The 26,325-nt window shown below is 39.2% G+C and overlaps 1 protein-coding gene across 3 annotated transcripts in view; it reads right to left on the bottom strand.

Moving 5' to 3' along the window:
* LOC109040889 (BOS complex subunit NOMO1) overlaps positions 1-26,325 on the bottom strand; it is a 213,725-nt gene that overhangs the window by 99,842 nt on the left and 87,558 nt on the right. For all 3 annotated transcript variants that reach the window (XM_072297222.1, XM_072297223.1, XM_072297224.1), the window contains 2 exons: positions 19,709-19,963; positions 10,768-10,942 (listed from right to left, as the gene is read on the bottom strand). In XM_072297222.1, coding sequence (XP_072153323.1) covers positions 10,768-10,942; positions 19,709-19,963 — 430 coding nt within the window. The remainder of the gene's footprint in view (positions 1-10,767; positions 10,943-19,708; positions 19,964-26,325) is intronic.

Genomic DNA, 26,325 nt, shown 5'->3' on the forward strand with positions numbered 1-26,325 from the left:
CTTTTAAAAGATGTTTCTAAACGAATTTTTTATGTAGATTCTAAATCTGCCATTGAAATTGAGGTCAAAATTATTTAAATGACTGTAATTTAGGGTTTTTTAAAATTGACTATTTTTTCACCATTCAAGGTTCAAACCGAATTATCTAAAAAAAACAATCTCTCCGATTTTCAATTTTTTCTTTGATACTTCAAGCTTAAGATATATATTTTCGGTTTATTCTTTTTACTTTCTCGCTCCCCTAGGGTAGAGAGGAAGTATTGTCATCCTCCAAGAAAGAAAGAAAAAAAAAGTTGAAATTTCATCATTTCTAGACGTTTTAAGGTCCCAGGAGTCAAAATAACCATACTTGAAAAAATGTGTGTCCGTCCGTGTGGCGTCCCCCAAATCTGTCTACGGCGATATCTCAGAATCTATCTGTTCGATTTCATTCAAAATATTCACAGAACACCATATCTATGGTCTCCTTGTGCACGTCAAACGATTTTGGGGTACGCTAAAATTTGGGGGGGCTAGGCTGAATTGTCCATTTTTAGCAAAATCACACGGAAAGCTCATTTTGAGGGACCGTAAATTTTGAAAAATGCCTTTAATTCTTTAAAAGTGGGCATCAAGCACATCACCTGGGTCATTAATTTAAGTTCCTAAAAGATCTTTGGACTAAACTCAAAATTCAAGGGATTACGAGGCCCAAAAGTAGGGCACTTTGCTCCGCGACATCACAAACAGCTCATTTTCAAGGACTGTAAATTTTAGAAAAAATGCCTTTAATTCTTCGAAAGTTAGCATAAGAGCACCACCTGGTTCATTAATTTAAGTTCCTGTGAGGTCTTTGGACTAAACTAAAAATTGAAGGGTTAAGCGTCATATAGCGAGGAGAGCACTTCGGTCACATGGAGAGCTCATGGACGGTAAATTTTGAAAAATGCCTTTAATTCTTGGAAAGTTGGCTCAAAAGCACCACCTGAGTCATTAATTTAAGTTCCTAAAGAATCTTTGGACTAATCTCATAATTGCAGAGGGGCCGATAGGAAACGCTCAATTCTCCAAAATGAGTCGGAACGCTTCAGGATATTAGCAGCAAACGCTTTGAGTCAGGTGAAACCTAGGAATTCAAATGCATTATATAATGCATCATATACTATCTCCAAAATTACTCCGTAGGTATCACCAATCAAAATTAGACAACCAATTAGGTACTTACATTACATACTATGAATCATTGAAGCTAACGCAAGAACTGACACATAGATCTTTATTAGAGACTAATATGTTTGTTGTTAATGAATTTAGAATCCCGGCAGATTCCATCTTTCGCGGTTCCTTTTTACGAGGTACTGAATACAAATATAACATGATAATTCTGCACAAACATGATTGATTTAATGATTGATAATAAAGCGCGTTATAACCTGTCTAGATTGATTGACGTTTTTGTTGCAGAGGGTATAGAAGGTTAGAGGCCCGACTCAATGCTAAGAAATTGAAACAGAAGCGCTCTCAGCGCGCTCGCTGGCAATGTACGCAACTACTATTTTCTATTTTTCTCCAGTGACTAGCAGCGGGTATGTTGCTGCCGGACCACCTCCACGTAGGCAATTTTTTATACATCGTCCGTCCGCAACTCTCGCTTGGCCGATCTGCGCAGTGGTATGGGAATCCCGCTCGTCGCGCACTCTCGTGCAACTGCTTGCTCGCGGCTCAACTTCAGTTTCAATTCTTCCCTATCCAGTAGGGCCTCTAACCTTCTATACCATTGCCAGCAGGGAGATTTGCCCGCCAAATTTAAAATTTGGGCGATGGTAAGCGAAAACCGTTTAGTTTTACGACTATTTAAACATCGAATAGTCATTCTACCCATTAAAGTAGATTTTTGATGGCTTTTGACCGGGCTTAAGGAAAAATTATAATATATAATCATATCTGAAGTATGATGCCAATGAATCTAATGGATCCTAATGAATTGTAGAAAAGCTAAGATTTTTACGGATCGCCGTCTTTGATAGGAGGCATCATTAATGAATTACATATTTTATTGAAGATGCCTCATAATATCGACAAGTCGAGTCCGAATGTACGAATTCATCACATATGTCGAAGACATTTACAATAAAGTGCAGTGGTTTGAATAAAAATGTCATAACTATTATCCTGCGATCAAAATTCCAATCAAACTTTATGATTTTATGAAATTGGCAGTATTTTTCTGAATATTCCAGTAAAAGTGTCTGTGCCGGCGCGGAGCGCCGGCAAAAGCGAGAAAGTCTTGTGCGATCTTTGCACCATGATGGGGGGACGAAGCCCCCCCCCCCCACATGCCGGCGCGAAGCGCCGGTACGCGGCGCTTGGGCCGCGCATAAATTGGCCGGAGGTTAATTTTTTCAATTGCCATCGGACGGCGAGGGGCCTACAGAAATTCAAATGGGCCAAAAAAGGTCAAAAATTGGTAGAAAAAGACGACTTTTTACCTATTAATCCAAATATCTCGATAATGAACACTTTAAATGTTGATATTTTTTCCCGGTTCACCCATATTTTTCGTCAAGTTCATAATCGGCGATTTTTATTATGATAGTATCAGCTCCTTTAAATCAAATCATCGATTCAAATCAACTCCACTTTTTTTTTTTTTTTTTTTTTTTTTTTTTTTTAAAGTTTCCGGTCTATTTCTAATTTGACTTTTTAGATATTCCACCAATAAATGGATAATGTGTAAAGTAAGCTTTTCAAAAGCACACCTTACATTTGAGGAAGAGAAAAGAATAATTAAAATTTCAGTGACTATTCATGATTACCGTGTGAAAAACCGTACTTTTTGAGCATTTCTGGCCGGTTTCCATTCCTGTTTAGCTCCGTAACACTTCGATGCACATTTATTTGTGTTAAGTACTCGAAAGATTACATCATAAGGTTGAAGTTTTTTTTTTTTTATTATTATTTTTTCTTATTAATTAAAAAATTCAGAGACAAATAGAGACCGAGCACGCCCTATTCCGCCAATGAATTTTGAGTGAGGCACATCTAATTCTCGCGGATTGAACAAAACAACGGTCATCATATTTCTGATTTCGCCTAAAGTTGACTGGTGCTAGTCGCATCTGGTGAGCTTTTGGCAATATGGCGATTTGTTTACATTCTTCCTTATCACTTGCAAAGCGGAAAATTTTCCAATTTTTCCTTTGAAACTCTTCGAATTTGTCATAAAATGACTTTTTACCAAGTAAATAATTAATTCACCCCTTCTACTCAACATTTGTGATGCTTTCGGTGGTTTCACTTCTTGCAGTGAGAAACAGATTCCTCGAGACAGCCTGGTCCTCAGATTGTTCAACTTCCTTATGGATAATTATTTTAGCAATCGAAATGTTCTTTGACTGTAAATGGTGTATAATTCTTTCAAGATAATTCTCTGTAAATGATTCTGTTTCCAAAATCCTATCCCGAAGCCTGATGTAATGCATTGAATGCGGAGCATTACGAGACTGAAGTGTCGATATGTGTCTTTAAGGAGCCGTGTAAATGAAACGGTTGGATAAGCTTGTAAGCAGTACAAATTCTTTTGTGTGTGAAAAATAACTGAATGTCCAGAATTCTAAACACCTGACCGTATCTCAAGTACCTGAAGGAAATGTTGGTCAGGTCAGAGTTTGTGAATCCTTGGCAGCAGTTACTGAAATTCTCCTACGTACTTGACAACTTTGCTCATTAAAGTTTGGTAAGTGAGAAATGTAAACCAACAATAAGTAGTGCGCGGTTCGAATCTTCGCCTGTTCTCGTCAAGAGGTAGATTTGACGCATTATGAAAAAGCTAAAAACTGCAAATAAGCTGTCACATTTCTCTCTTGAAAGATGCCTGTTCAAACTAAATTTAGTTTCTTTATTTCTGAATGATGAAAGAACCTTTAAGGGCCGAAATATCACGAATTTTGATCTAGAAGTTGTAAGAGAGCACTCTGGTGAGATCCTCTTTCCTTTTTTCGAGTTGCACATTTTCCAATTTTACAGGAAGTAGTATTAGTTGCATCCAGTATCACAATTTATAAGTATTCAATACGTTTCCTCATCGAAATGAGCGAAGAAAAAACATTTACTTTTATTTTCACCGAATTAATGAGAGTTTTACTGCCAACTAAGCCAGCAAATGTTTACGGTGAAGCTACTTTATTTGTTTCACGACTCCCAATTTTAGGAATTCTAAGGCGAAGTTGATAGCGTATACATCATTTCTCATTTAATGCAAGGTTGAAATACTTTATAATGGTGGTGGAAGAGACAATTCTGGTAAAATTGATAGAAAAATCAGGAAGAAAAGTTCTTAGACAAATCTCACGAACTCCATCAGATGATGGGCACTTCACCCTCCAAGGATTTTTACACTATGGAGTTATGGACTAATACTGACAAGCATAATATGATGGATCTGAGCGGTCTCTTACTTACCTAACTTTGATGAGCGAAGGCCTTAAATACGTAGAAGAATTGCATTAACTGCTGCCAAGGATTCACAAACTCTGACCTGACCAACATTTCCTTTAGGTACTTGAGATACAGTCAGATGTTTAGAATTCTGGACATTCAGTTATTTTCCACACACAAAAGAATTCGTACAGCTTGCGAGCTTATCCAAACGTTTCATTTACACGCCTCCTTAACAACAAATATCGCATTTTGCAGCCATAACACTCCGCTTTCAACGCACTACATCAGGCTTAGAGATAGGATGTTGGAGACATCAAGCATTTGATCCACAATTAATACTTATCATAGTGAGCAGCTTATGACATAGACAGTAACTTTTTTTTCATCAAATTTCAATACAGTGTATCTGTAAGACTGGCAGTGCGCTGCTGTGATCAGGTTCTTGACAGATCTCAAATGGCTAAAATATCTCTATCCTGCGACATGATATGGAGGTTAATAGATTGAGAATTTGATCACAAGGTATTGATACTGTCTAGAAACAATTATACACCATTTAAAGTCAAAAGAAAGTTCGATAACTAAAATTATCCATTAAGAAGTTGAACAATCTGCGGACCAGGCTCAGAGTCTCGAGGAATCTGCTTCTCACTACATTAAGTGAAACCACCGAAAGTATCACAAATGTTGATTAAAAGGGGCGAATTAATTTTTTACCTAGTAATAAGTCATTTTATGACAATTTGGAAGAGTTTCAAAGGAAAAATTGGAAGAGTTTCAAAGGAAAAATTGGAAAATTTTCCGCTTTGCAATTGATTAGGAAGAATGTAAACAAGCCGCCATAATGCCAACAGCTGACTAGCATCAGTCAACTTTAGGCGAAATCAGAAAATACATGACTGTTGTCCCGATGGATCCCCGAGAATTAGATGTGCCTCACTGAAAATCCAACGTGCTCAGTCCCTATTTGTCGCTGAAAAAATTGTACAACTAGCCCCTGACAGGGCTATTTATTACATTATTTTTAATTTTATACTTAAAACTAAAAATTAACTAAGGTTAAATTTTTTTTGTGTTAACAATAAACCATTCATACCAATATGTCTGTTTCTTTTACACTACACTATTTCCTTACATTCAAACACCATGCATACAGGTTGAAGTAAAGAGAAAAAAATGAAAAATTCAGTGACAATTCATGAAATGTGTCGGTTCCCGTGTAATAAATCGTTTTGTTCCATCATTTTTGAGCATTTCCGGTCGGTTTTCATTTCCATTCATATCCCTGCTCCAACAATGCAAGTTAGTAAGTGTGTTTGACTCAAAAGTATATATAGAGAGAAAATTGGAAATAGCGGTTACTATCCATTGAAATGCATCGGTTACCGTGTGAAAAATCGTCTTTTGGCGTCAATTTTGAGGATTTTTGGTCGGTTTGCAGTTTCCATCGGGCCGTTAATCGATCGGTGAATGTATGGAAAGCGTTGACAGTCCGATTTTATAAATCTTAAAGGGTAAACCGGGAAATAATATCAACAATTGAAGTGTTCATTATCGAGATATTAGGATTAATAGGTAAAAAATCGTCTTTTTCTACCAATTTTTGACCTTTGGTGGCCCATTTGAATTTCTGTAGGCCCCTCACTATCCGATGGCAATGGATGATCATTACCTGGTTGAAACCTTTGCAAGTCTAGTTGGAATGTCGATTCAGCCGTGGCACTCACCAGAAACTTTCTTCCTCAATCGGACCTTTGATGATTCATTGTCGAATTAGCTTTGAACTGATTAAATATAAATGACACCATAAAGTTTCATTTATTAGTGAATCAGAGATCAAAGTATAAATTTTTGAAGCTGGTAGAGCAGTAATTTCATTTGGCAAAAGTGATCGCCTACATGCAAAACCTACTTAAGACGGATCTGACCGGAACCGGGAACGCGCAGAAAAATCGCTTTAACTCAGGAACGAATAGTTTCCCCAAGGTCAAACAAAGTGTGGTAGATGCAGAATTTCATGGAGAATCACCTCAACAGGTTTTTATTCACGTAGCAACGATTCCATGGAGCGGAGAAACGAAAAACGAAAAAAAGTCGAACCTTCAAAATCGAAAAAATCTATTTATGACTACGATAAATTACGCAACCGTGCGAACGGCATTAATATTCTAGTAGAGAATATTTTTTAACGTTTTTTAGCGCAAACTGCAGCACTTACACTCAAACTGTTCAGGAGATATCGAGTTTTAAAGTTTTGAAAAAATGGCAACTTTGCCCCCCTACCCCCTCCCCCCTAATTGTCCGAGGGGGCTGAAATTTTGCCCAAGCATCGGGGACACTTAGTACAACATCTGAGCAAAGTTTGGGCCAAATCCAAGAGGGGCAAAAATTGGCGTTTTTGGAACAACCTCTTTACAACGTTGTAGTCAAAAGTATTCTTACATATGACTGTGAAGTTTAACAGCTGAAGGAATGGACCCAGGGGACGCTGAGAGCTACCGAGATGGATTTCTGGAGGTCGCAGAAGGAATTTTTAGGAGCGATCACGTCCGAATTGAAAGAGTGTGTCAGATCATGGGAGTCGAAAATATCATCCTATTCGATGTCATGATCAGAAACCTTGACTGGTATGGTCATGTCAATAGAATGATGGACGTGGGACTCCCAAAGAAGATGCTTGAATGGGTTTCTCCTGGGAGTACCATTTCGACGTTTGGTGCCGTTATACCAACATTTCAATTTCAGCTTCCATTTTGGCCACCACTTGTTTTTGGGGCCTTGGCATCAAAATCGGAGAGTCCACCAAAGATTGTCTCACTCTGGGGACCAAAATGAAGAGAGCAAACTTTCGTCACAAACGTGCAGACGGGACGTAGTTTTCGAGCACATGCTCCCCTGACTATGCAATAAGTCGCTTTTTCCCGTCATTTTTGAGCATTTCCGGCCGGTTTTAATTTCCGTTTAGATCCGTGCCCCATCGATGCACGTTAGTAAGTGTTTATTACTCGAAAGTATATACCTTAAGGTTGAAATGGCGAGAGAAAACTGGAAATTGCAGTTACAATCCATGGAATGCATCGGATATAGTGTGAAAAATCGTCTTTTTCGTTTCATTTTCGAGGGTTTTCGGTCGGTTTCCAGTTTCCATCAGGCCGTTAATCGATCAGTGATTGTATGGAAAGCGTTGATAGTCTGATTTCATACATCTTAGAGGGTAAACTGGGGAAAAATATCGATAATTGAAGCGTTCCTTATCGAAATATTGGGAATAACAAGTAAAAAATCGTCTTTTTTTACCAATTTTTGACCTTTATTGGCCTATTTGAATTTTTTTAGGCCCTTAACCGTCCAATAGCAATTGAAAAAAGTATATTAACCAAAAGTATAAATCTTAAGCTTGAAGTATAAAAAAAATCGAAAATCGGAGCGATTGTTTTTTAGATAATTGAGTTTGAACATTGAATGGCGAAAAAATAGTGAATTTTCAAAGACCCTAAATTACGGCCATTTAAATAATTTTTAACTCAATATCGATGGCATATTCAGAATCTACATGACAAATTGGTCTAGAAACACTCTCTCAAAGTATGATGGATTGATACAGAGTCTCGCTATGGAGAGTCAAAGAGAGGGAAGGCGAGAAAATGAGAATCACTAAAACAGGCTTTTTGGATACCGCTAAAATTCACCCCATCTTTGGGGGTCGATATCTCGCTAAAGGGGCGTCGGATAGGAAAACCCTTCAAATCGGTTTCTTAGAATGATGTAAAGACCTCTTATAGGGGAGAGGCTTGTACCTAGGAATGATTTTCCATTTTTATTTTTTTTTAAGATCCTTTTTCGAAAAATTTAAATCTTTCACGGCTATGGCTTACTGCTGAGGGTCCTTAGTAACATATATTTTTTTGGTTTGGTTCAGACAATTTTATAATAGTTTTTTTGGGATTTTAAAAATTCCAAAAAATCGTTCCAAGCTACACCATGGTGGTGTACCGTGGAATGGCATGGGCTGTACGTTGGAATGCATGACAAAAATCCTATATTCCTCCTACTTAATTGGCATTTAAGCTGAAAATAAAGCAGAACACACTCAAGTTCATTTACAGGATGTAAGTTCCATGATACTGGTGGGTTTAAGTCAAATTGAATGATGAAAGAGAACTTTTTTTTTTGAACTTTTCGATGATGTAACGCTATCCCTCATCCCTTGCAGAGAGCTTTGCAGATTTAAATTATTTTTTGAAGGAATTCAGCCTTTGCTTGAAATTTAAGACTAACTCTCTCTCTTAGAAGCAAAAGTTAAGTTTTTATTAAAAAAATAAGTGTTTTATTGAAAAACCCGTGTTTACAATCCAAGGTACAATTTCAGCCAAAAAAAAAAACAAGTCGTGATTTCTAGGTTAGGAATCCAACAACGGAGTTCAAAAAACTGTGTGCATGTAGTACATGCATGTAGGTTTCAAAATATAAAAAGTCCAGAGACCTGAAAAATATTTTAGGGGGGCAGCATCACTGTATCCCTTTCTAAAAATTTTTAAAAAGGAGGTCAAAATTCGATTTTTTTCGATATTTGACGGAGATGATGGCATAGAGCAACTTTTTCAAGATGAATCCCTTCGTTACACGTCAGGTTACCTTAATTCATTATACGAGCACTCTAGCGCTATTATGACGGAAAATATGAAATTTATTCCAAGGTACAACCATCCCGAGGTGCAAGCCTCTCCCCTACCAATTTTCAGCCAAATCGGAGGGGGTCGGGTTCCGAGCCTGGTACACTTGATGTGGAATGACCCCAGTGTCATTTTTAAAGTAAGGAATGTTTTTTATTCTGGGTTCAGTCAAATTTTTCGCATTAAATATTGATGAGACTTTTTGTCCCTTTCGATGAAAACCAATCATTTCGGTAACACGGTAGGGGTAGAGAGGAAGGTTTCACTATCAAAAGTATAAAGACACACAAGGGATGTTTTGACCACAATTTCATCAGATTATTGGACTTACCAAGTAAAAGCTGATGCAGGTACCTAAAACACTTTTGACAGGCTCTCAAAAAATGCGTTGAAAAGTATTAACTCTAATAACCATTTTGGGTTGATAAGGAAAAATGTCTCATAAAATTTACAAAACAGATTTTTGAAAGAAAGACTCGTGTATGAAGAGTTAGGGTCATTTGAATTCTTGATTTTACATTTTAAAAATTCACACTAAAAGGGTTTTATAAAAAAATACTTATCCACAATTTTTCTTATAATTGTCTGTTTAAAATTTACGAGTTTCTGAGTTTTTTAAACAGTCGGCACTGGTTTGATGTCCGTGCAAAGATAATTTGAGAAGAAGACAACTAAGAGGGATTGTAATAATAATTAGAATAGATAGCCCAGCAGGAATGGAGGCGGCTCGCATCAAGGTAGCTGCAGTCTTATTTAGGCAGCAAATTTAAATATCAAATATTTTGAGCGAATGTAATGGGAAGGCTAAGTTAATTCAGGAAACTGGATTTCACAAGCAAAAATCGGAGAATGCAATCAACTTATTAGATTGCACACCATTGTCGGGCAATAGTGTTTAAGTTAGGATCTAAATATCACTCCTCAAATGTGAAGATTTAAACCGCATTGCTGGCTCAACGTATCCGTCTACCTGATGTGTGAGCAAAAAACATAAGACAGGTACAGCAACAGTTCCACACCTCCAATAGTTTGCTGGTAAATGGGTCGAAAAAGTCACTTTTCAGCCTTGCTTTTTTCAAGGAAGGTACTTTGAAAGTTAGATTTTACGGGCTAATCATCCTTTGAAGGTTGATATCAAGGAAAATCATAAAATAATATCCAAATTTTGACGGCGCCAAGGTTTAGCGAACTCTTGGTAATGCTTAGTTCTTCTGACACCAAGATCATCTTGCTGAGATAAACCCCTGGGGAAGTTATGCGGTTTTGAAATTTTTAAATTTAAACCTGCTCTCCTTTTCCCTATGGGCTGGGTGAAATTTTTGGAAATTTTTGAGTCTTTGGGACAGCCCTCTATCATATCCGAGAAACTTGTCGGATTCGGCATGTAAGCCATTCTGGGCAGAAAGTAGCGAGTAGCAAATATTACTGAATTTACCTCGTCTTCCTACACTTTCCAGTAATTGAAAATCTGTGCATGAGAGTCAAAATCTGTTAAATTTCATTCAGATTTTTTTTTAACATGAAATCTCAAAATGCCTTGTATAAATAAGATATTCTCAATTTTTAAAATTTTCAGTGTAACTGAAGAGACTTTATCTTCAGCAAATACTTTAAAAAATTCAAGATCAATATTCTTTCAGCGAAGGATACTTTCCGATAAATGAGTAAAACTGACCAGATGGATCTGTGACCTGAAGTTGATAAGTACCGATGTTTACGCTCTCTAGGATGAAAACCCCATTATCTTTGGTAGTGGCTGCATCCTTGCCATTCAGCTGAATTATACAGTTCTTGATTGCTGCTCCAGCTTCTTTTGACAAAACTTTGCCTTCCACACTGAATCCAGTTACCTACAATCAGCGATTACTGGATGACAAAATTTAAGTATTTGAAGTTTTTAGTGCGATGCAGGAAAAAAATAAGTCTAATGGAAAAATGACGTTTTGTAAATAGGGAATGGATTGTACTGTATCCAGCAAGTTATGGCACTTGGTTAATTAGAATAAAAGGCACGATGTGGTGGCTGCAAGCTGCTACCTCCCATGCCATATGTCAATGCGCCGAATCAGTCTTTCGTCTTACAATGGACAACGGTGCCGCATTGACGTGCTAGAGGCTATATTTAGAGAACAAATGAGTTGAAAAATGACTTAATTCCTTTTAGGAGCTTTAAGATTTCACCACGTACTATAAATCTTAACATGAGTTCTTATAATGGCGATGATCAAAGAATCTTAAGATAGAGATTTTTGATCGGTGATCAATACTATCCACTGTGTGAAGGATAAAACTGGCGGGCGTTGACATGTGACGAGGGTGAGAGCGGCTGCCCCTCTACCACATTGTGCCTTTTATTTCGATATACCAAGTGCAATAACTCGGTGGATAGAGTATAGTTGCCTTTCTGGAAAGAATATGGAAACGAAGCTGTGAGTCGACCTTCAGTAGTAGGGTCGAAATGGCAATTTGAGCGTTATTTTTACTGGAATTTCACTAAATTTTTACAGGATATTTATTTCCGACCTACTCTGAGTCAGGTGGTGTCGAGTGGCCTAACCAGGGTTTTTACCTATTTTTTTACAAGATTTTTTTCAGGATTTTATACAGGCTTTTTCTTTTTTGACCTAGCCTAAGTCGGGTGGTGCGGAGTGACCTAACTATCGATTTTCGAGCTATCAAAATGTAAAATAATCTAAGTGCGGTTGTGTCCAGTAACCTAGTCTGAGTTTGGTGGTATCGAGTGACCTAACCTCCCTCCACCATTGTCTGATGGTGCAAAAATAAATAACAAATAGAAAAATACCGATGTGTGTTATCAAACCTAAGTTCGGTAGTAACGGAAGCCTTATCCTTAGTTCGGTAGTCAACGTTGATGCCTCGCAGAGGAATTGTTTCGGAACCTTGGACGTCAAGCACCGGAGTGAAAATTTCAGATTTTCATTTTCGAATTGACATCGTTAAGTACAATCATTCTTCTGCAGGCCCAACTTGGGTCATGAAAAACGGTACGAACATTCTTCCTTGAAGCATCTTGAAATGTAGATCCAAGCAGATCTCCATCCAGTGGATTTGATGTAGACCCAACCAGAAACAGACAGCTTAGCAATGAGAGCCCGGCTGGAGCGCCAGACCAAGCTGGATGATTCCGAGAGCTTCTAGATTTCGATGAATATTTGGAAACCTCAAAGGACACCATTCTGGAAGAACTTTAAGAGAGAAAGCGCAAAACATTGATCAATTCTCAACTTCAGAATCTACGTTGAGTACGACGATGATGATGATGATAGGGAGGGTTCACAACTACACGCGTTCAAACTGAAAACATTATCCTCCTCAAATCGACCAATGAGGAGACAGTTTACACTAGATTCAAAGCTAAAATGAATAAGAAGACGGGCAGTCTAGGTTTCAAGTCGGGTCTACGTCAAATCCTTGGGATGGAGATCAGACTGGATCTACATTATGCGACGTATCAAGGAAGAATGTTCGTACCGTTTTCCAAGACCCAAGTCGGACCTAAAAGAATGATTGTATCTAGTGGTGTCAATTTGAAAATGAAAATTTGAAATACACACTCTGGTGCTCGACGTCCAAGGTTCTGAAACAATTTTTCTGCGAGGCATCAACGTGCACCGCCGAACTAAGGTTACAGCACTGGTCATCACCGAACTTAGGTTCGATAACTCACACCAGTCTTTTAATGTACTTATTTATTTATTTTCTACTCCCCTTATTTTTCTTAAAGCATATTTTGCACCACCAGGCAGGAGCTCAGGTCACCCAACACCACCACACTCAGTGTTGCCCCCACCAGTAAATAAAAATAAAAAAAAAAAAAAAAGACACTAGAATCCTGACCAAACCGCGTGTGCACGACGACTCATTCTGCGTGAGTTTTCTGAACTCTCGGCTTCCTAGTTTTATTGGAAGCTTGGATGTAAGTGTTTCTTAATTGTACATTCATGAATCACCACGGTAAACATTTGGACGTATTTCTACCAAACAGACCTATGTGTAGGTGAGAAATATGGGGTGTGCTCTAGAAAGCTACATAAGAAGCATTGTAAAAGTGGGCGTGATTCCTTTTGAAGAATTGGAAAAGCAGGATTTTATATTCTATCAAACAGACCAATATGCCAACTGAATGCGAGATTCGTGAGCCGCGGGCATGGCAAGAGAGCGTTGTGGACAGGGCTCATGAGTTAAAGCGCCCCGACGACGATTACCCCTCGCGCGTGTGCTCGATCATTGCCGCTGACGTCACGGGCGCTTTATTATTCTCATTCACTCTTACGGCCAGAGAACTAACGAGCACACCCAATGTTTCTCACCTCCACATAGGTCTGTTTGGTAGAAATACGTCCATTTCAAAGACTGGTGGAAAAGAAAACCCCTTTTTAAAATTTTATTTTGCTGCATTTATATGCAGATGAAGTTAAAACGAACTCGCTGAAGAAGTATTAATTCTGTTTTTTCTGAAGTCTCTCTTCGCAAGAGCCTTTCAGAGTTGTTTCGCTCACCACGGCGAATAAAACAACTTAAATCACGTCAATTAAAACTGGGAAAAAGGTTAGTATAACGTTACGAACTTAGGACACCTTTCTTCCGCACCTCATTTTTGCCTGGAATCTTTTTTATGAAAGCGTTTTGGGGTTTTTTCGCTCACCACGGCGAATAAAACAACTCAAAATAAATCTAGTCAATTAAAACCTAGGAAAGTGTAGTATAGCACCATGAAGTTATAACACATTCTCCATTCCCAAAGCGTTTTGGGATTTCTTCGCTTACCATGGCAAATAAAAACAGCCTAAATAAATTGCATTGATTCAAATAGAATCTCAGATAGAAAACTAGCACAGCTCGCTCGAGCTCAGAACTTTACCTCCACTTTATTTCTTCCGCAGAGAAAATCAAATTAAAATTATTCAGGAACAATCGTTGCCAATAGTTCCCAAACAGGGACCGAAAAATCCTACAAAAAAGCGGAAAGGCTATCTTTCCTGTTTGTCTAGAGGTAAAAATAAAACTGTGAGTAAAATTCAAGCAGTCCTCACTCGGCAGCGGGAACAAAGGTTTAATTCCCCGCACTAAATCGCCGCGCTACGGTGACCTAGAGTACCTTTATAGACAGAGTATGGCCATTTCTGTTCCGGTTTTTCATTGGTCGCGAGCGAATAGGCTGACACGATGCTCTTGGGGCCGTAAATAAACAAACAAGATGGCTGTTATCAGCAAGCAAGATTGAGGTTATGCACATCTTACATCTTCCTGTGATAAAGGTGAAAGGCGATTTAACAATGTTTTCGGGTTTTTTTCGTGTGTTATTCGTAGATATGCTAGTTTAAATTGTTACTGCCGTATAATTGAAATTTTTGTCAAATTTAGCTTCTTATTGATGTTACGGTGAGTCGCCATCTTGTTTGTTTCTTTACAGCCCTAAGAGCATCATGAAGCCTAAAAACTCGTTGACCAATCAAAAAGCGGAACAGTTTTCCTGTAGTAAAAAGATACGAATGGCCATACTCTGTCTATAAAGGTACTCAACGGTGACCGAGCGGGAACAAAGATGGAGCCAGTTTCAAATTCCCCGCCCTAAAGAAAGAGCCAGTTTTGAATTCACCGCGCGAACACGGCTCCCTGTTGGCTCACCGCTGCCCAGTCGGCTCCGAACGCATACCAGGAGCCAATGAGATCAGTCCAGCTTTGGTAGCGCTGGAACGTAGAGCTCACGGCGCTCCGCGGATCCACGGGGTCATAGTGATTTGATGCCTCTTCTCCTCTGCACACTTTTTCACCATAAATCAATTGCAAATTTTTAGCCCTGTTTTTTGGCCACCCTGCGAATCATGTTAGTAGGATTTTCTTAAAAAAAAAAATACAATAACTATGCGAAGCTCAGGACTTCCATCACCTGATCTCCGCATGAATTAAATAGACAAAATTCATAGAGGCAGAAATTAAATTAATAATCTGTGTCTTTTTCTCATCGGGAACATCATTGTTCTTATTTAAAACCTTGCGCGTTTAAAAGCTCAGGCTTTAAAACTGAAAAATTCTTGTCTATGTTTATTTTCATTTTTCTTTTCTTCGTGTCTCAGGTTTCACGTTGTGACCAGACTATTATCGTTTTATCTTGTGCGACAAATTAGTGACTATGTTTCGTCACTTTCCCTCGCCACGAATTAAATGGGCAATGAAGTTATTCTTGCAGCAAAGATTATCAAAATTATTCATCGCCTGGCACTATAAGAAATATTGCTCACTCATTCACTTAAAAAATGCATTAGAAATTTTCCGCCCATTAAAGTACGGATGCAAGTTTCTGCAGAACTTAAGCATTCACTTTTTCAATGCAAAAATTATTACGTCGTGAAGAAAATCTGAGTCTTTCTTCTTAATTTACAAAACAAAATTATTCAAGATTAAATGAACCAGCTTCCACATTAATGTGTGCGCCAATTATTAAGTATGCTACTGTTTACGTAGCTCCTCTTTTTCATTTTACTTTCTCTCAACTAGCATCCACTTCCCGTACAAAAATTGATCACGAGCGGGAACGAAGAACGAAGAAGGATCCAGTTTTGAATTTCCTGCGCGAACACCGCTCCCTATTGGCTCACCACTGCCCAGGCGGAGCACCGCCGAACGCATTCCAGGAACCGATGAAATCATTCCAGCTTCAGCAGCGCTCACGGCGCGACGCTTGCCACTCCCGCCTAGCCAGCACTTATCATCGTTGAAACTAGCATGCGGCACTTTCATTCTTTTTGCTTTTGGTCGCTTCTAATCACCGTTGCTTGCTATGGTCGCTTTTTCGATCTTCTTCATAAATCTACCACAAAACATTTCAATCTACACCTGAATTCGCTTTATATCAGTAATCAAGAACCTGAAATTCCCCGTAAGGCTGCTCATTGGAACCATTTGATGAGTTTCACCTGTTTTCCGCACGCATTCTCCCACGGAACTATTATATTTTCTGAAAAGTATACTTTGAGAGCTTGCTCGAAGCTTTGTTCCTTTTGGCTCTTGCATGGCATGGTATACCCAGGGACTCCGCATCAGTCTCCACTTGTTCTCTGCTGCTCGGACTGAAAGGATCTCCCCTGGAAGACTCTTGGACTGGACTCACTCTCTCACTTAGGACTTCGACCTGTATGAAGAGTGAAAAATTGCGCTCAGCTTTAGTCAAGGATCAATGTCACTGCAAGTAATCAAGAAGGCGCAGTTCTGGCTTAGTAGCGGAGGCTCCTTGCTCGCTTGAAGAACGAAGGTGGTGTTCACTCTTGGCTCAAGCTCTAGATCACCAACTCTTACAAATTTCCTCACCAGTCCAACCGAGCAGTTGAAGAGAGAAAGTAGAAAGTGGACTTGAAAACTGTCATATTATTCGACTCATAGCTCAGTACGCTACCAATCGATGCGTAATTAATATTTTTTTTTCTTTTTCAGCATTCGCGACTTGTATGCGAATATCCTCTGGATTTTTGCATACAAGCTTTGCTCATTCACTCTAAAACTCTCCTTTCCTTTTTCTGTCCTTTTCATTTTTTTCAAGTCCCTTAATTAAATATTATCCCAGCGTATGTTGCAATTCTAGCTTGCGAGTATACATGGCTATCCCGCATACTTATGACTTCACTTCTTTCTTAAATTGGGTTATCCTGACGTTTGCTTGCGATCACGTCAGTTTGCGAGTATTTTTGGCTATCCCTCATACTTATGATTTCAATTTCTTTCTACACAATCCTAACGTACGTTTGAAATCCACATTAGCTGCGAGCATCCTCCCTCGTGCTCATGATTAAAATTCTTTAGCACTTAATCTCATTTACCCCAGCATACGTTTGAATTCATGCTTGGTTTGCAAACATTCTTTCCAGGTGCTTACGTGTTATTCATTCAAATAGCTCACTCTAAAACGGCCCTTCTTAGGGCCACCAAGTCCATCGAGCTCTCTCAAAATCTTCGAAATTATTAATCCACTGCAAACACTTCGGTCTTTGCCGGTTTCTGGCCACTTCGTAAATTAAAACCGGCTGATCCCTTGGAACTGAACTGAACTTTACATTCCTTTGGCTCGTTTCTAATATTTATTATTTTTTTTTAGGCCCTCGCCGTTTCACTTAGGTTAGGTCACTCGACAGCACAGCACTTATTTATTACTTCAAAGAGAAAAAGAAGGATCTGTTTGCATTTCGGGCATCCTGGATTTTTTTGATGACATAGGTCGGTGCGGTGCGAAGTAAAATACAACTCATACGACAGAAATCACTAAGAGTACCTCCTGACAAAGATTCTAACGTTTTTGATGCCATGGGGGAGGGGGGGAGGGAGAACTAATGCATGATTAAGAAGCCTGAAAAAACTATTGTGGTGTGCGATTTGACTCAAGTAGACTCTTATTTATCATGTGAGTGGGAAAGTCAAATTGATCGTAACCATTACAAAATAAAATCGTTAATACCTTGATTGGAAATTTATTCCAAAAGGTTTCCTTGTGCACATTGTTACACATGAAATTTTGAACCAGAAACATATCAGAGTGCTTGAATATGTGCCTTGTCTGGTGGTCCGTTGAAAATGCAAAATTCCTCTTACTTTCTTTTAGACTGATAATGCAAACCTGACTGGTGCGGTTAAGTGAACAGTAAGTAAGAGGAGGGGTATCGATAAGGGCCTGTTTTGCCCCATCTAGAATCTGGAAATTTAAGCGGGTTTTCCAAGTTGACTCAATGTGAATACATGTGAAACGGTTGCCTGAACATACGTCTGCAGGTGTATTTTAGCATAAATGCGTGTTTTTCTATCACTTCGAGGCTTTTTTGACACCAAGCGCATCGTCTAACTAAAACAAGCTTTTGATATGTTATCAAGGAGGCTTAAAGACACAGTTTAACCCTAGTTTGGTTTTAGTTAGATGATACGCTCATAGTTAAAAAAAAACTTTTTCAAAAGTCGACTTTTAAGGGACAACCCCAAAAATCTTGGAGAAACACGTCTCTCCAACTGTATGCACGCTACATATATTTATCGAGGTCAATTATCAAGCCTTGTTAAACTTTTACAAGGAGATTTTCTTTAATTGTAACAAAAAAAAAAAAAAAACCCCTGACAACGTAATTCTGTAAGATTTCTGCGGATGTCCCTTAAAAGTCAACTTTTGAAAAAGTTGTTTTTAACTATGAGCGCATCATCTAACTAAAACCAAACCAGAGTTAAACTGTGTCTTTAAGCCTCCTTGATAACATATCAAAAGTTCGTTTTAGTTAGACGATGCGCTTGGTGTCAAAAAAGCCTCGAAGTGATAGAAAAACACGCATTTCCGCTAAAATACACCTGCAGACGTATGTTCAGGCAACCGTTTCACATGTATTCAGTGGCTTATGGACCAAATCATGATTACTTTCGTAGATTACATTGAGTCAACGTGGAAAACCCGCATAAATTTCTTGAATCTAGGTGGGGCCACAAAAGGCCCACTATGGGGGGGGGGGGAAGGACCTTATCGATACCCCTCCCATTCAAGCACTGCTCTGATATCTTCTGAATCTTCCGAGAGGATGGACGGACACACTGACTTCCCAACCGGCTTGTTAAGAATGGACACATTTAATGGTTGAAAAAAATGTAAAGAAAAAAAAAGTGAAGAAATTCTGTTAGCGTTTTAACTTCCATGTTTCATGCATTACACCTTGGTTCAAACTTTTGCCATTCAGTTCTAGAGTTCACAGTCAAGGTCCTTTTCACTTAAAAAAAAGGAAAATTTGAGTAAACATTTGAAGAGCTAGACGGCATATTTAGATTTTTCTCAAAAAAGAAAACAGTGCAGTTTCTTTACAAAAAGATCTTGGAGCAATCTGGGCAGTATTACAGACATTTATTTACCTTCCATTCAACTTCTTCATGCATCATTTCCAGAATTTCAAAAGTGAATTACTTATCAAGGTTCCATCACCAAATTTTATTTTAGGAAGTTGAAGAGAGGAACTTTAGAGGAGATTGTTGATATGAAACACTGGACAGAATCTGAACTAGGAAAACTCATTCGGTACATGTTTTTTTCTCTAAATTGCGTAGAGAATGACTCATGCTATGGGAAGTCAGAAATGAACTTCTGAAGAAGATTTAAACAGGTCTTTGTGTCACGGATCAAATGGACTGCATTTTGCAATTACGAACTATTAATTCTGGGTCTTCAGGAAAAACACTTATGTGCATAGGGAAACTAATGGCACATACGTTGTTTATAGACCAGGCTAGAATTTATAGTTCCAAATCGCAAAATGCAGTCCAAATGAAGGTTAGATTATACAAACAGCATCATTCATCATTCGATCAATTTTTATTGTAAACACTTTTGTCTTGCCTGGAAGTTAATTTCTAGACTTTTTGTTGTGCGATTCGTTTTCCTTGTGAAATTAAAAAGAGAGAAAATGTTGAATAAGACACGTTCGCACAGCTTGCCGAGCTGTTCGTCAAGCGACCTGACAAACACCGAAGGTCACCGCGCTTGTCAACCTGCTTGTCAAACAGCCTGACAAGCAGATCGGCAAGCCGTGTGAACGTGCCTTTAGTGCTTTAATTCATACCACTTTTAGAGGCCTATTGCCTACCTGGAACACTGTGTTTATGTGCAAACTATCTTTGCCAACACTAAATTTGAATAATGAGGGCTGGACATCAAATTTGGTGGCCCCTGGCCCTTCATAGTACGAGAAAATATGGTAGTCACCCGAAGGCACTGCTGGAAACATAAACTGGCCGGATGATTGAGATTTTGTGAAGCAAATCGGGAAGAGGTCCTTTTTAGGGATTGGGAAGTTTGCAAGATTTTTTGTTTCGCATCCAATGGCTGAAATATTTGGATTCTGGAATCAAAAATGTAAATAGTTATGGTATTTCATCAATATAAAGTAAAACGTTGTAGGTCAAACATGAGTAAAATAGTTTCTACTAAGTGCATTGACTGCCACATTATTTTGGCACTTATTTCCTGCAGGGCTACAAAAACGCATGAAAGACGCCCCCTGGAAATTCGAACGGTGCATGCCAACAAATTCTTTGAGACAATTAACACTAGCGCCTTCTATCGAGTATTTAGTGGTGCTGCTGGTTCACTAAAATGCTGAGAGATAGCGCCCTCCGCGTAGCTAAGCTGCACCGGAAAATCAGCTGCGCGAGCGCCTATTATTTACAACCATTAGTTAGACCTCCGTGGAATACATCGATACTGGTGGAATTTACCAGCGTGGCAGTTAACATGTTAAGTAAATAAATAGTATAGATCAGCGAAACTGACTGGCTAAATTTTTTGTCTCATTATCACAACACAGAATGTTTCCTAATACATAAGAAACTCTCTCTAATCAACAAGTCACTGGCTTATCTCTCGCTTTGGTAGTAGAGGCTCTCTACAACAGAGCAACAGCTCATACTCTAAGTGCAGAAAATGTGGAGTGATGGGTTGAGAAACGAACAAGTTTTCAAGGTTTTAGCATACTGAATCTGATGGCTTGATGGCTAATTGCAGGGCCGGACCGGCCAGGGGTGCTAAGGTGCTGTAGTGCCCTATCTTTTTTTTTTTTCTTTTTTTTTTCCAGATGAGTTGCACTTTGGTGGCTCAAAACTAAAGTTTTTCATGAGTACACCGCCGATTTTTTGGAGGGAGAGGGGGCTACTGAGAAGGTTGTAAGAGTGTACCCTTTAAAGGCTCCAAATTCAAGCGTCAAATTGTTTTAATCTTTATAGGGAGATTCGGCTCTAAATTCATTGCATCTTTTCTCAGTTCTCTTATGGGAGTTGATTAAATTCTTCTTCACTCTATTCCACACGGCAGTCACATCCTTGGGGTCAGACAGTGTTAGTTCATTTAAAGACCAATGCAATGATAAGGGGTGGGTGGGTGGGTAGTTGAATATTATTTCTAAAGGGGTGTGTTTGTGACCTTCATGTTCCGCTAAATTAAAAGCCAGTTGGATCCAATTGAGATTTTCGTCCCACGTATTGTGAGCGTCAGAATGGTATGCTAAGAGAGCACTTTTCACATTTTTATTGACTCTTTCGGCAGAATTTGCTTATGGGTAATAAGGTGGAGTTTTAAGAAGTTTTACTCCTAGGTTGTAGCAGAAGCGAATAAACAACTCAGCACGAAAACAGGGACCATTGTTGCTGGTAAGAAATTCAGGGAAGCTGAATGATTGAAAAATTTGCCGTAAAACTTTAATGGTGGTGTCAGCTGAAGCTTGACGCACTGAAAAGAGCCAAATAAATTTTGAAAACTGATCGATGCAAACAAAAATATGCATATAACCGGATTTACTTCGGACAATTGGACCAACGTAATTAATGTGAAGTTTCTTCATAGGTCTAGACGGAACCATGGACGCCGGATTTCCAAATCTAGTGTTCTGGGCAGGTTTAGCAAAGGCACAAGTTTTGCACTCTCGAACTCTCTGCATAATATCCTGATTCATTTTTGGGTAAACGAAATGTGCTCGGATTTTTTCTATGGTCTTGAAGGATCCAAGATGAGCTCCGAAGGATGAATCTTGATAGTACTTGAAAACCATTGGAACAAGAGAGCCAGGAAGTACAATTCTCGAGGCCTTGTATCGCGCTTGTTTGCAATACAACACGCCACGACTTAAAGAAAAAGGAGGTATTGAAATACCTTTTTTGAGAGCTGAGATTTTACCAGCAAGCTCAGGGTCTTCCGCTTGATATTTTTGGATATCCGTGTAGGCAAATGGAAAAACTGGCACTGATTGCTTGACCACATTCACAGTTAGATTTGGTGTTTCAGGAAATTCCTCATGAAACATGCAAGATAGGCAATCTGTCACGACATTGTCAACACCTCTAATGTGACGTACTCTGAATTTAAGAGCTGTTAGACGCATAACCCAACGACCGATTCGTCCGAATTGGCGTGGATGAGACAGAACCCAACTCAACGCCTGATTATCACATTAGAGCTGAAATTCTCGATGTTCAAGATAGACTGCAAATTTGTCACGAGCAAAGAGTACTCCGAGACACTCGATCTTGTACTGAGTATACTTTCGCTCGGCTTGGGTTAAAGTTCGAGAAGCATACGCTACAGGAAGGTAGGAACTATCAAATTTTTGCATCAAGACGCCTCCAATTGCCTGGAGAGATCCATCTGCTTGGACGAGGAACTCTTTGGTGAAATCTGGTGTCCTTAAGATAGGAGGACTAATAATGCATTGCTTGAGGTTTTCAAAGGCTGTCTGTTGTTCATCTGTCCAGACAAATAGAGCGCCTTTCTTACGCAACTTAATGAGCGGTAACGCTCTTTCGGCGAAGCAAGGAATGAATTTTCTATAGAACTGTGTCATTCCCAAAAATCTAGCAATGCCTTTTGCGTCTTTGGGAGGTTGAAACTCTCTAATAGCGCGAGTACGCTCAGGGTCAATTTCTAGACCACAGTTGGAAATTAGGTGTCAGAGATAAGACATTTTTTGAACTGCTATCTGGAGTTTCTTAGGATTAATAGTCATTCCGGCCTTCCGAAAGCGAGACAACACCTCATCCAGTAAGGCAATTAACTCCTCGAAAGTTTTCGCATAGAGTACAAAATCATCGAGAAAATTTACAAGATTTCTAAAGCGCAAATCATGAAATAATTAATTGCCTAAACGAGTTAGGACTTGAGCACCGGTGGCTTAATCAAAAGGCACACGGTTCCATTCATAAAGGCCAAAAGGAACACAGAAAGCGGTGAAAGCTTTTGATTGCTCAGACAAAGGAATTTGAAGATAAGCGGAGTTAAGATCTAAGACACAAAAATATTTTGCCTTACTGAGCCAATTGAAGGCTGTATTAGTGTCTGGAAGTGGCACTGTTTCTATGTCTACACTTTGGTTAAGTCGCCGATAATCGGTGACCATGCGATGAGAATCGCCCTTTGGAACAAGGAAAGCAGGTGAGGAATAACTACTACGACTGGGTCAGATGACGCCTTCCTTCAAAAGATGTTCAATATGGCTGCGCAAAAATTCCATTTTTGGAGGTGAAAGACTATAAGGTGAAGAATGCACTGGTTTGGTACTGTTCATCACGATATCATACTCTAAAGAATTACAACATCCAAGTTTGGTGGTCACCGTGGCTTTATACCTCCTCAGAAGTCGATACACCTGGCGGCGCTTACTAGAGCTAAGGTGACTAAGGTCAGGGCCTTGATCTTCTGAGGTTCGACTACTCTCTTAGGATAAAGGGTCCTCAATTCCAAAGCAATCTGCTTCAAAGGATGATTCACAATCTAACATGCGAGTCTGCTCATAGGCTCTGATAGGAAGACTGTCTTGTTTCCTAGCGAAACTAAACCAACAACGACCTTGATACAAATCCAAGACAAGGCCAGATTTTCTTATGAAATCAGAGCCAAGAATTACATCAGTATGTAGGCTGGGTGCTACCAAACACTAGAAAGTCCACGAGTTTTCAATCTTGAAATGAATTTTAACGCACTGAGTAATAGGCATTGGTTCATGTGCTGCCGTGAAACAGGAAAAGTTACAATCCTCAATTAGGATCAGATTAGGATTGATCTGATTTGTTTTAAATAGCAGTTGTGTTCTTATATAAATAACCTTGATTAATATGTTTGTTGGTTTGAATACTATCCCTTTTTCTGTTGTTTTTAGTATGATGATCCTTTGGCTTATAAACGTTATTTTACTTACTAAGTTTAAATTTATGAATCACATATATCTTATCATTTGTTTAATGTTCGTGTTAGGTTTATTGATTTTAAATTTTCTATCAGTTACAACATCTTAAATACATCTACAACACATCTTGGGTAATACATCTTGAATTCTTCAGAAGATTAAAAGTTTTTTCATTGACGAGGCACCGAGCAGCGCCTGAGTCTGCAAGGCAGGAAATTTCATAATTGCCAAAATTAGCTCTCAAATGAGGCAACGGGGCAGCGCGTCTAGCACCTACTTGATAACAACTGAGGTCTGGATAGGGACTATTACACATCTGACTCCCGCTGCAATCTATCAGATGCGAAATCAGTTTTTTGGGTCAACTCTCTTAGGGTGATCGCGTGAAATATGCCCTTTAATACCGCGGGTGAAACAATGACGAGGGCCTGGAGGGCGATTATTATGAGAAGAAGAAAGATGATTTGGCTTAGGAACGTTGGGGCTCACATGATTAACTTCTGGAATAGGCTCTGGCACTATACGTTCTAAGACATGGTTCACAACACGCTTGTTAGGAGGTTGAGCTAGATTGGGTCTGGCAAGAAAGGCTTGTTTCAAGGAAGTAGACTGATTCTTTCGCTGACTTTCAGCAAACATCCAGTCTTGAGCAATTTGAGCATGACAAATAAGATCAACAAAGGTTCGAGGATGTTCTTGGAATGTAAAATACATGCCCATGCCGGGGTGCATGTTGGGAATAACAATGTCCACTAGTTCAGACTCAGGTCTAGGGTCGCGAACCACACCAGCTATCAGGCTAATGTCTTGAACAAAATCAGCAAACAATTCAGCCTCAGCCAGGAAACGATCGACTGAAGTATATTTCAGCCTGCGCCCCATCAAGGCTGGTAGCAAACCTAAAGCTGCCTGATGAAAAATGTTAAAATCACCACCGGAATTTAACTCTTGGGTGACACGATAAGGCAGAGGAGGTCTGGTGATCGGGAGAATACCTTCCAAAATATCAATATCAACACTACCTATTTTATCTCTGATGCGAAGAACCTTTTTTAGAAAAACGATTAGTTTCTCAGGATCGAAACCATTTGCTTCAGGCGGACCCTTGCAACAACCGAGTCATGGGGTTCGGTATCTTGCTGTAAACCTTGGAATTTCGAAGCCAAGAATTTTCGCCAGAATAAGAACGATGTTCACCAGAAAAGGGCCGAATATCACACTAAGGAGTTGGTTCTGAAGAAACAGGTGCATTAGGGGCCTGAGTAGAGAAAACAGGTCGCTCATTCCCTAAAAATGAGGCGAAATTTGTAGAGGGATTAAAGCTGGGTACTGAGTACCTCCCGTGATTTCCCCTAGACCATTGAGAGCGCGAGAAAAGCTTTCCTGGGAATAAGCATTTCTGCTTGAAACAGGAACAAATGAAGAGGTACTGGGACCGAAAGGATCATTTCTGGAGACACTAGGATGAGCAAATCCAAAAGGTGAGAAACAAGGTGGCATCAATACGAAGGTAGACATCCCCGGGCGAGCAATTACTTGCGAAACGTTAGACGGTTGAGAAAAGGAAACACTATGAGACGTGGGCGCCCAGATTGATAAAATAGCAGCTGAAGCTGGAGGGGCACTAGTGAAAGCTGAAGAAAAAGTTGTCCACGTAGATGTAACAGTGGGAGTGAATGAGGGAGCGATAGAATGTGAAAGCAAGGAAGAATCCAGCAGGCTTGCTGTGGTGTTGACGACTTCTTCTCTCACTTGTCTCTCGAAATTCTCCAATAACTTCTAACTCGAATCATTTCAACACGCACAACTTCAGTTTGCTCAGAATTAGCTATACCAAGAATACAATGATGCGAGAGAGATACAATGCTGGTAACGAACAACAATAGGTTTATCCCGTCTGAGAGCTGGGTTGGATTCGTACTCTTTCTCATACAGCTGAACAAGTTTCACTTCCTTAGCCACAGGGGCTAATTCTCCTTCAACATCTAACGTTTGTAGGATCTGTGGTGATGGAGAGATGGAACTTTGCACCGCTTCGCGGAGCTGACCTCTTAAGGTTGTCAAATCACCCTCAGTATCTAAAACCTCTTACGGAAAGTTTGTATCGAACATGTGATAACATTAAGAGATTAGGATAGTTCCGGTAATCCATTTCAGGATTGCGCTTCAAATTTTTCACTTGTAGGACAATAATAATAAAAAAAATCTTTCCACGGAAAGGCATCCGCACCCCAAGAAGCATAAATTGCAATTTCATTGCAATGGATTGTGAGTTGATTGCAATTTTTGCTTGTTGCCTATACATTCATTTATAGGCGCTGAAAAAGTTGCAATTTTATTGGAATGAACTTGCAAGAAATGTAGGTTATGCTTGTTGTCTAACCTTCTTTTTCAAGGCACTATAGAGATTGCAATTTCGGTGCGATCATGTTGAAACAAATTCACGCCATATGCCTGGCATCCAATTTTCTAGTTGTTTTAAAGTTTTTTCGACTTAAATGTCTCACCTAACCCATATAGCCCAACATATTTTG

The sequence above is a fragment of the Bemisia tabaci genome, chromosome 2 (genome assembly GCF_918797505.1).
Source record: "Bemisia tabaci chromosome 2, PGI_BMITA_v3".
Classification (NCBI taxonomy): domain Eukaryota; kingdom Metazoa; phylum Arthropoda; class Insecta; order Hemiptera; family Aleyrodidae; genus Bemisia; species Bemisia tabaci.